At 37.4% G+C, this 12,231-nt stretch overlaps 1 protein-coding gene across 1 annotated transcript; it reads right to left on the bottom strand.

The window, feature by feature from the left end:
* Positions 1-988: 988 nt before the first annotated feature.
* Positions 989-3,811, bottom strand: LOC135215868 (kinesin-related protein 4-like). The gene has a single exon (XM_064250821.1). It carries the CDS (start codon positions 3,809-3,811, stop codon positions 989-991), a length of 2,823 nt encoding a protein of 940 aa, XP_064106891.1.
* Positions 3,812-12,231: the final 8,420 nt, after the last annotated feature.

The following is a 12,231-nucleotide window of genomic DNA, read 5'->3' as shown; positions in this document are numbered from 1 at the left end:
GATGTCCTTAAGGAAAAAGGCCATCATACAAAAGGTGAGCAGAAATCCAGTTTCGATGACAGAGGCAAAGTTGCCTATGTCTCAAAATGGTATACCCACCCATTAGTTGGCCTGACAGCTACTGATGTCCTTAAGAAAAAAGGTCACCATACAAAAGGTGGGCAGAAATCCAGTTTCGATGACAGAGGCAAAGTTGCCTATGTCTCAAAATGGTATACCCTCCCATTGGTGGGCCTGACACCACTGATTTCCTTGAGGAGAAAAACCACCATACAAAAGGTGGGCAGAAATCCGGTTTCGAAAGACAGGGACAAAGTTGCCTTAAGTGGGCCTGACACCTACTAATTTCCTTAAAGAGAGAGGCCACCATCCAAAAGGTGGGCAGAAATCCAGTTTTGATGACAGAGGCTAAGTTGATTATGTTTCATTTAGGAGATGAGCTTGACCAACGAAATTCAGACAACTCCAAGAGCTAAATGAATGGGTCACAGACTGGCCTGATGACTGAGTTGTCGAATACACACCAAACACAGCTAGGGAGGAACCCCAGACATGCCTTCTGAGGAACTTCAAAAGGTGTGGGGGATCACCTTCAGAGGAACCTCGCAAGGTGCGGGGGAACACCTTTAGAGGAACTTCAGAAGGTGGGGGGGAACACCTTCAGAGGAACCTCAGAAGTCATGGGGGAAAGCCTTCAGAGGGCCCTGAGAAGGCGTGGGGGGACGCCTTCAAAGGAACCTAGGAAGGATCTTGGAGTTCCTCCCATTCTGCCAAAGGTGTGTCTTTGACTCCGTTGTCATCAAGTCTACCTGTGACTCATCCACAATGCCCTTAGAATGGGCCAAGCCTTTCGTCCTTCCAGCCAGAATTCCTAAATCAGCTACTTTCGGCTGGCATTGTGATCACTTTTGCCATCTGCCCCACCTGAACAGCTGCTTCTGATTAGGAAACTGGCTTTTAATCTGAAAGTTTAGAGTTTACTGCTTCCTCAGCAGTTTTTTCGGTCATCTCCCTCAATTAAATCCTCCACCATCTGTGCGAGGACCTCCCACTGCTTTCCATAGTCTTTCTTCTCTCTTTGGGCGTTGCAGTACTCCCTGTACTGATCCGCTTCTACTTTCTGAAGTTGTTGTTGTATGTCCTCTTCTTGATCCAGGCTCTTGTTTTCTTCTTTACTGTTTTTCAGGGTTTCATTGTCCAGGTCTTTGTTTTTTTGGTCCAGTGCAATGTGTTCCAAATAGAAGTTTCTCTGAGCAGTACCATGGAGGAGTGCCATTAACATGTACTTATCATGATTTCTCAGCTCTTCCTCCTGCATCTTTAGGTGCTCCCTGACGCCTTTTCGTTCTTTAATTATAGTTTCATCTTGCATCCTGCATTTTTCTCTTAATCTTTCACATTCTTCCCTAAGGTGTTCCAGTTCTTGGAGGTTTGTGTTTTCTGCCTTCTTCAAAGAGCAGATATCTCTTTCTGCAAGCTTTAAAGAAGACTCCAAGTTCTGTTGTTGGTACATGGCACTATCCAAGTTCTTTTGCAGCTGTTCCTCCCGTTCTTTTAGCTTGTCTTTTTCATTGTCCTTATCCCTGAGCTTCTCCTGATAATGCAGTCTCATTTCACTGCTCTCTCTCTCGAGCTCCTTTCCACGATTGAGAGCAGCTTCTAGTTTCTCTTCCAGTTCCTGTTTTTCACGTATCAAATTTTGTTCTGCACTTACAAAATTCTCTATCTGTTGCTGCTTGCTGTGGAGCTCAACTTTTACAATTCTCAGGGATGTCTCCATCTCATTGCCTCTTTTCCTTTCTTCTTTCAATAGGGTCTCCATTTCGCTCTTGTGATGGAGAGCATTCCTTTCCTCGTTTGCTAAAGAGTTCTTGAGTGTGGTCACTTCCAGGAGCACTTCTTCTAAGGCTTCCTTGACCGTGGCGTTTTCTCCTCCTAGTTCGGAGACCCAGTTCCTCATCACCTGGACTTCATCCCTCAGAATTTGGGTCTGCTTTTGTTCATCTCCTAATTCTTTCGAGAGTAAAGTAATGTCCAGGCACTTATCTTCTAAATCTTCTTTAATCCTGGTATTTTGTCCTCCTAATTCAGTTACCCAGTTCCTCATAGCCTGGACTTCATTCCTCAGGATTTGGGCCTTCTCCAGTTCTTCTCCTAACTGCTTCTTCAGGGAAGTAATTGCCAAGATTGCCTCTCCTAATTCTTTCGTAATCTTGGCATTCTCACCTCCTAATTCTGATACCCAATTCCTCATGACTTCAAGTTCTGCACCAGTGATCTCATTTTTCACTCTTTCAGTATTTAGAGTTTCTGTTGCTGAGACCAGTTGAGATTCTTTATGGCGCAACGCTGATTGTAGCGACTGAACTCGGTCATTTAGTATCAGGACCTCATTCTGAAGGCCGAGATTGGTCTGGGTCTCATTTTCCAGGTTCTTCTCGAGCTCATAATTTACGTCTTCAAGCTGAGCTACGTTTCTGTCGGCCGTTTCAAGTCGACCTTTGTAGCAAGTAGCCAGCTCCTCAAACCTCGACTTTTGAACCTCAGTGAGCTCTAGTTGTTGCTGGAGATGTAAGTAGGCCTCTTTCATGTCCAAAATCTGATTTTCTAGTATTGTGAGTCTGAGGCGCTCTTCATTTGCTTTCTCCAAAGTGCTCTCCTGTTCCCTGTCTTTCTCAACGATTGTTTGCTCGAAAACACTTCGAAGTTCTCTTTCTTCAACGTCTCTCTTCATCAACATGTGATCTTTATGCTCCAGTTCATTTTCCAAAGACGTCATTTGAGCCATCAATTCGTCATTCACGTTTTCCATGATGTCGACTAGGGCTAAAGCCAGTACACAATCCTTTTCAAGCTCTTGCTTTTCATACTGTACTTGTTCCTTTTCGATGTTTAGAACTTCGATTTTTCTCTTCATTTCGGTTTCCTCAGCTGCTTTGTTTTCGATCAGAAGATCCTTTTCCAAAATTTGGTTCTGAAGCCTCACGATGTCTTTCTTCGCATCGTTCAGCTGGCGTTCCAGTTCATTCTCCTCCTCTTCCTCGGTGGTGTCAAGATCTTCTGTTCCAGAAACTTTTTCATCTTCATCCGAGCTGTCCAGTTCTCCCTCCTCCTCCTCCTCTTTCTCATCGTTATCATCATCATCATCATCATCATCAGAGTTATCAAGTTCTTCCACCTCCTCCTCCTCCTCATCTTCATCATAGTTGTCGAATTTTCCGTTCTCCTCCTCCTCCTCCTCTACGTTCTCATCGTCGATCTCATCGTCAGAGCTGTCAAAGTCTATTACCTCCTCCTCCTCCTCCTCCTCCTCTACGTCCATATCGTCGATCTCATCGTCAGAGTTGTCAAGGTCTTCTACCTCCTCCTCCTCCTCCTCCTCCTCAGAACATTCCAGATCCTCGGTTTTCAGAGTTAAATCCATAGTGGGCACTTCCAGGTCCTCTTCCTCACGATCAAGGTCATCGCATCCAAAGAGTTTAGGCTTCCAGTAAACAGCCAAGAGCAGCGCCAGAGCCCCTGCCATCAAAGCCATCCAGGGGACGGCACCGGCAGAGGCTGGCGTCTCAATGCTTCCGCTGTCCGGTCGCGTTTCCACGACCGCTGGGCTCCAAGACTCGGCGACGACGGTGTGGTGAAGAGATTCCAGTGAGTGTCCAGTAGTGGGTCCTTGGCATCGAATTATGTTGAGTAATTCCTGCACGATCAAATAGTACACTTCGCAAGGGACGAGTGCGAGTACGAATACGAGCAGATTCAGTCCGAATACTTTCAAGCATAATTCACAAGGGGCAAGCGCGAGTACAAGCATATTCAATACTAATACTGGCAAGGAAAACATTCTGAAATGTTAACCCTTTACTCTGGCTTTCGCCAAGACTAGTTTGAGAATCTGCCACGTCCTCGATACGTCTCCGAAAGTGGAAGGAGCGAGTGGAGAAGGATCCATTCCGAGGAAGACTCCAGAACTCACAGGATTCCTACTCAGTCCTCATCGTCCTTGGCTTGTCTCCAGAGGTTTATTCTTCTTCTTGGTTTTCTCCGTCTTCCTCCTCTTTCATTTCTTTTCTTCTTCTTCTTCTTCTTCTTCTTCTTCTTCTTCTTCTTCCTAGTTAGGGAGTTCTGAAGACAGTGTCCGGGTTCCTCTAGAGGCGACGCCGCAGAAATTCCTTAAAGAATTGAAGACTCGTCCAAGGAATCCTCGGAAATCGTCATCCCAACAACACCTCCCTTCCCTCCCCCAAACCTTTATCTACCTGTCTCTATTTACGCCAGTCTATTCTTTTTCCTTTTTTATATTTCTAAAGTTTTATTGATCCCATATTTCGCTTTGTTGGTTCTGTTTCTTTCTTTAATGAAAGAATTTCTAGATACAAGTCTTTTTCATTTATTATTATTATTATTATTATTATTATTATTATTATTATTATTATTATTTATTTATTTTTTATTTATTTTAAATGTTGACGTTTGGCTTTTATCAGTGTTCTTATTTCGTAACTTGACTCTTATTTGTAATAGTATATTATATTATTTATTATTATTAATTATTATTATTATTATTATTAGTTTTATTATTATTATTATTATTATTATTATTATTATTGGTGAAAAAATCCGTTGATGTATGTATAAATCTGTTCACTATTTTAGGGACTCACGCTTTTATTATTAATGATAATAATAATAATATCAATAATGTCAATAATGTTAATATTGTTAATACTAATACTAATACTAATACTAATACTAATATTATAAAAATTATTAATATAATATATATTAATAATATTAATATTAATATTAATATTAATATTAATATTAATATTAATATTAATATTAATATTAATATTAATATTAATATTAATATTAATATTAATAGGAGGAAATGGATATTCCGGAACCTTTCAATGTCTATAGGGTTAAGAATCTCATACCTGTTTTTAACGAACAAGAAACTGAAAATTTCTTTGTGGTGTTTGAAGAAACTGCCAAGACCTTAGCATGGCCTAAGGATAAATGGGTACTGATAATTAGAAGTTCTTTCACAGGACAAGCAGAGCATATTGTAACTCGGATGATTTCTGAGAATGACTAAAAACCTATTTTAGATGCTTATTCAATTACAGCAGAAGGATATCGGCAGACATTCCGCAGTTCATTCAAGACACCCAACCAAAGTTTTTCGGTGTAATAAAACAATCAGAAGCACAAAGATATATCTAGGACCCTTCAGATTGGAAATGGTCTCTTGTAACAAAAGCGAAATGAACGATAAAATTTCATCCTACAAAACCATCGACATAGCGACGTTTTGTCAATGTAGGCCGTTCGATCGCCTCGACCAGCTAACTGGCATCATCTCATCTTGTTCTTTTGAAGCTTAATGGGCGCCTGAAACTAATAGGGGAGGGGAAGACAGCAACAGTATCTGGGATTTATATAAACGCCCGAAAACTTTGTAGTTCTACGTTCTGATTTCTTTGTTAACTATTTCTTTATAAAACGAATTTCTTTGAATGAGATGCCACCTTGTGGAGAGTTGATTAGATTTTAAGGTGAATTGAGTTTTTTTTTCTCCTACTAGTAAAAAGTGTCTCGTGCTTAGCAACTATGAATGGATGCGTTATACACCAAGGAAAAAAGTTGGTCATACTCTGACGTGGAACTGAAATTACATATGAATCACATTTTTATTTGGGGGTGAAAGAGAAGGGGAGAGTGGTTTTTTAAAGGGGGGGAGGGGGGCGTGTCGGAGGGGTGGGCGACTGTGTGATGTATGAGTTCTCTAAGTGTTATGTATCCTCTTGAGCATTTTTGAAATTGCTTCTTAACCAAATGAAATAAGTTTTATTTCTAAGAGAGAGAGAGAGAGAGAGAGAGAGAGAGAGAGAGAATCAAGATTTGACAGTCACATAACTCGCTTTTGAATGTATTTTATGAAAACTATGAAATCTGTAACCTACAGCCTCAGTCCAACCTGTGCACTTAGTTAGAAGACCTTTACGTTTTATCCAGTTCAAAAGCAAACACTGCAAAACGCTTAGACTGACAGATGAGTCAATAGGGTATATTTACTCCCATTTTCTTTGCTTTTGATATGCCGTGAACAGTAAGAGTGAGGCAAGAAAAAGGCTTACAAACATTTACAGAATTGCAGAGGCTTTATCAGGCAGTGCCCTTGTCAAGTTTCATGCTGGGAACACGAAGAAGAATATTCTAATAATAAATGCGTAGGTCTTGCTTTTTCCAGCTCTGGTTCATTCCATAATGGGCACCGATTTTATAAACTCTGTTACAATTGACCTCTTTGTTTTCACCCAACCAACTTCATTTTCATTTTTATATTTAGTAATATTCTGTTCTCACTGATATTTATTCATTGCACGTTCTAACAGTTTTTGACATTGCACTCTGGCTATTGCCATATATTAATTAAATGTATCTTTCGAGGAACTTGCTACGCACCTTCAGGTACAGTTGCTTTTTTTTTCCGTCTCTCGCTTTGCAGTTGTTTCCTTCGTTGTCTTCCTACAACGTGATTCAACTTACATAACCTAGTATTTCTTTATTTGAACTACGAGTTAAGAAATGTGCCTCGGTGAAATGGTATGCCTGGTAACCTTTTTACGAGAGTAATTTTAAGAGCCAATTTTTAGTTAACTGCATACTACTACTTATTAACCATACATAAAAACCAAACTAATTGTATTAATCTCTGATTAACTATCAGCAAAAGAATGGTACAACCCCAAAAGAATTCTATGAAGAAATCGTCAACAAACGTATGGACGACTTCCCATTCTATCCTTAAGAAGTGTAATGAATTCAAGCACAGCTGGAATTGAAAAGAGAACAACCAGTGACATGTTGGTTGCTGAAGCGAAGTAGGGCTGGGACAAGAAAGTAAATGAATAAATAACGCTTGTTTTCCGCTCCTTGAGTACAGCACGTAAGAATGTCTCAACTTCAATGATACGAGCCATCTACGTGATAGATCTTGTAAGGTAACAAATCGTTCGAAACCAAAATATTGGGTCAGTTTTGTTAGTTGCCAATGCCAGAACTGTCAACTAAGATTTTACCGATTTTCTTCCTTTTGGTCTCTCTCTCTCTCTCTCTCTCTCTCTCTCTCTGATTAAAATAAGAGAATATTATCGTTTATTTTAATTAACTTTAATATTGCCTTTGGGAGGGGCGCGGTATTTGAATAGAATGTTCCTGATACATTCGTTGGGGGCCATGTAACCGATTGAGTGTTCTAAGCTGATGGCTCATAAGAGGAGAGAAACCGGTAGGGCAGTTTCCTTTTTTTTTTTGTCTGGTACCTCTTCGTATAACATCTCTCTTTTTCGAGTTAAAAATAGAGTGACGGTGGACTATTCCTCTCACCAATCAAGGGACAAGGGTTCGCTCCAATTCTAATGTGTATATCCTTGGTGAATATGTTTTGATAATTGGAAAAAGAATCACTCCATCACCAACATGATGCCTACTAATCATAATATTATAGTAAAAACCAAATTTTTGTAATAAGGGATTATTTCAAAATAATATAAATATATGCAAGAAAGTTATTAAAAAATAATACCAAATTATATGCATACAACAATTGGAGGGTTTATCTATCTAATACCCGACAACATAGTTCCAGCTTTCTGAAGCTCCTTGAAGACATGAAGTACATTCTTGGTTCCAAGGAAATATTTTTCTATGGGGTGGATTGCGCGTCTTCAAGGAGCTCTAGAAAGCAGGACCTGTTGTATGTCCTTTTCTAAAACTTGGACAAATATACGTTATCCTCTGGGGAATCCGGAGGAAATCATGTGTCCTTGGTGTTGCCTCGGACCCTTTGGTGCTTCTTAGAGAAGCCCAAGTTGACCACTGCGCGGGCTTAAGTGTAGAGTATAGGGTCCATGATTATTTTATCTAAGGGAACCTGCTCACATCTCTCTTGTAGAAGCATGGAAGAGACAAGGGCGCCCTTTCTGGCCAGTGTGCCTTCTGCCTCTTTCATTGGAGAGATGTCCCTTTTTATTCTTTTATGCATGTATTTAGGCAATACCTTTTTTAATAACTTTCTTGCATGTGCCTAAGTTATTTTGAATTACAGCTCTATTGCAAGACCAAAATTGGTCGCAATTGCAATACCGGCTATTAAGGGGAGACACTGGAAGATTTTGTTTATTTTTACCCATTATGGCCCATTATTTCTTCCTCCTCCTCCTCTCTCTCTCTCTCTCTCTCTCTCTCTCTCTCTCTCTCTCTCTCTCTCTCTCTCTCTCTTTCTGTCAGTCTGTCAGTCTTGTGTTGCATTAAGGCCGAGATTAGTTGCCAGTGTCAAATGTGATTGTCAGGTTCGAAATTGCCGATTTTCCATCACTTCAGTCTCTCTCTCTCTCTCTCTCTCTCTCTCTCTCTCTCTCTCTCTCTCTCTCTCTTGTTTGGTTTCTTTTAATGAATTTCCCTATCAGAATTTTTTTTAAAGAGGAAATGCTTTTATTGCCGCTGCTGAATCTGATCAACATAGATGATTTTAGGAAGAATAATGTTAGTTTTGGACCAGAAAACACACGGGATTTAAATGGAATCTTCCTGATATGCATATCGGAGGATATGTAATCAGTTCCGATGGCCTTTTATGTGGGCATTTTTCTTATTTTGTTTGTTTTTAATCATAAAATCTTTGTATCTGACGTCTTTCATTTTTTCAGCTAAATCTAGGCTGGCACTGAATTAATCCTTTTAGTAACCAAGGTATAAGGGTTAATTTACTCTGCAGTACATAATATTCTTGAATTTTTGTTTTTGTACTTGGAATTGATATTAATCCATCACCAGAATAATGCCAAACAGTAATGATAATAATAATAGTAATTTTTTTTACAATAACACACGTTTACAATTTATTTTCATATACAAAATTGACAAACATTAGGGCTTGATATTTTTTTGAGTGAGAAGCAAATCCACTACATTATCCAGAGATGAAAAAAGACGCTTCGATGAATGAAGCCCAGCAAACAATATTAAATATTGCCCAAAAAAGCGACTACCTGTTCGTCATTTCATATTGGTAATTAAAGAGCCCGGGTGTATTGCAAAGCATTCAATATTGGATCCTGCTCGCGCCAGACTCAGCAACAAGAGGAAAATGAAAAAAGGACAGAAATGTTTTTACACCTTTATTTTGGTGCAGTGAGCGTCCTTCGTGTTGCTCTCTTTTATCCATATTTTCTTTCCTCTTTTTTTAATAGCAATATCTTCCACTTTGCAATGGACATCTCTCATGATAGAGATGCTATTTTTACACCTATTTCTCTTTTCTTGATTTTTAGCATAATAATTTCGTCTTCGTTTTTATTTTATTTGTTCTCCACTTTCCTTCAGGGAGAAATAAAACATTTGTTTAAAAAACTGTTTCCTTATTTATCGTAACCAGTAGGTAATATGGCTTGAATTTTCTAACTTTTATTGTTGCACTGTTTAATAATTGTATTGTATTTCCTACACCTGTAAAATTTGTACAGCTAATTTTTAAGAACTTGTCATTTTAGTTCCGCTTACTTAACTGTAAAAATAAAAAGGAAAAATGCTTTTGATATTAATTTGACGGTAGATAATGAACGAGTTTTTATTCAAAATATTTTGAGTTACCAATGATTCTATATAAAGATTGAGATTGCTTTAGTAACGCTCCTTTGCTACGATATGGATTTTAAATCTTTATTGCACTCTTCATATTGTATAATGTTTATCAACCTTAATAGTCTTCTGCTTGACTTTCATTTTCGTGTGATATGATGTCATTCTGATGCGGTACCTGTCATTTACTTTTAGATCATCTTGGGAGTGTGTAACGTTTTCGGCTGATGAATAAAGTCTTCTCTCAGTTCAGGTGAAAAAATGATGCCACGTCGAAGTAGAGCAGTTGGCAACAGTGGCAGTCGATAAGATGCAAAGATAAAATAAAGGTCAGATGCCCAAAAGGTGGAGCATCCATTTCCTGAAAGATTTCAACGTTGGAGAGGAGAGGAAAGATAAGTTCAAGACATTCATTTCTAACACTGAAATTTCAACGTTTTGAAAAAATGAAGGATACGAAAAGAGATTAGAATCAACTCACTAAAATTATTTATTAATATTTTTAATACACTAACTTTGACTTTAATGAATTTAAATGTAATTTCAAACTGCTGCACAAAAGCTAAATCCAGGACCTCTCGTTCAAGAAATTGTCCAGTAAATTTGCAATGCTCAGCCACCTGTCTGCAGCTCTCAGAAGAATTATTCAGTCTTGCTGTTAAACTTTTAAATAAGCAATGCATGTTCGTTAGCTTATCTAACCAGACATTTCGATAAGAGGATCGTCTTCGGTAGCTGACAGAAAATTGTAATTCTCAGATGTGTAAAATAAGATGATAGACCTGTTTATTAAAAAAAACATGGTACTTCAGTTAAATGAAGAAAAAACTTTAGCAATGACTAGCCTTGAAATTAGGCATAATGTCGTCACTAGAAATAAATTGGGGACAATAAATTTAGCCTCTTACAATGGAAAGTAAACTTGCTTCTTGAAAATTTAATCGCATTATTTAGTACATTGTGTATGTATACTTACATACATACATGCTTGTATACATGCATATATAAACATATATATATAATCTAAATTATACATGTATATGATATACATATATATATATATATACATATATATATATATATATATATATATATATATGTGTGTGTGTGTGTGTGTGCGTGTGTGTGTGTGTGTGTGTGTGTGTGTGTGTCAGAATGGCTACTTGGTCTATTTGCTGGTGTTAGTAATAGTTTAAATTTTTTTGTTTAAATGATTACAAGGATAGCCTTTCATTCGTCTCCTCATATCACACACTTCACAGAAGTACTCCATATAAGTTTAAGTTGCATTAAAGGTTTATTTTCTTTTATACGTTACCTGAGTCTTCGAAGCCTTCAGTTTGTTCAAGTCTGCTTCTTATTTAATACCATTGTTCGGTATGTTTACACAGCTGTTTGTTTGGCCATAATGGAATAAACACTCTTCAATTGTGTATTACAATGTCAATGTAAAGTAAATCGTAAATTCTATTGGTCATCTCTTTAATATTGGTTTAATTATGTATACAACCAAAACAAATGTAACAGATTGCTTCAGAAGTAATTCCACGTATTCATGCCAAGACCTAAAATATATATACCGTCAGCAACCTCTAGCTATAATCAAATCAAATGCATAATTTTTCTCCATAAAAAGATATTCGCATTTACATAAAAAAAGGAAAAAAACTGCTAATCGAGGAACCTAAAGAAGCATCGGATCGCTTTGTAACAGGAAGGAAATGCATTTACATGTTTCAGGGGGAATGAAAATTAATGAGAGCTCTTTCCTTAAAGAAAACTTATGTGACTCTTATGGAAAGACCGCTACTCGTGCAAGTAAAATCAAGACATTAATTTTGTTAATCGTCCCCAAGTGTAGTTTATTATATAATATATATATCTACAAATCTCCTTTTCCTTCTATGATAAAATACTGGTCTCTAGGTTAAAAGCTCGAAAAATGTTTAAACTTAGATATATGTTCATGTTAGTCAGAGAGAGAGAGAGAGAGAGAGAGAGAGAGAGGCGGAATCATACCGATAGTTTAATATGGTCTAAAATGATAATTCAGCCGTATGTAAAGGGTATATTATACATAGAAAAAGCACCTCTCTCTCTCTCTCTCTCTCTCTCTCTCTCTCTCTCTCTCTCTCTCTCTCGCGCGCACACACACACACATACACATAGATCTGATGTGAGTTTGTAGTGTTGGGTGGACAGGCATTTCGAAAAGAGCTTTCGATAAACGGAAACTCCTGCGTATAGTTTAAAACGAAGAAAGATTGAATAAATGTTGACAAGAAATATATATATATATAATATATATATATATATATATATATACATACATATATATATATATATATATATATATATATATATATATATATATATATATATATATATATATATATATATATATATATATAAAACGTGCGTGCTTTTGTGTGTATTTATGTATTTTCTCAAAACAAATTTTCTTGTCTTTCCATTTTTGGCGTTACTGGTTTAACTTCTTTCTTAAATATCCTTTACATTTAATAATTTACTCTATTTCAACTTCATTTATTAGTTAAAATGATGTAAAAGGACATAATCTTCTTT

The sequence above is a fragment of the Macrobrachium nipponense genome, chromosome 5, assembly GCF_015104395.2.
Source record: "Macrobrachium nipponense isolate FS-2020 chromosome 5, ASM1510439v2, whole genome shotgun sequence".
NCBI lineage: Eukaryota > Metazoa > Arthropoda > Malacostraca > Decapoda > Palaemonidae > Macrobrachium > Macrobrachium nipponense.
Note: the sequence above shows the minus strand (reverse complement) of the source record. Positions and strands in the feature narration are given on the sequence as shown.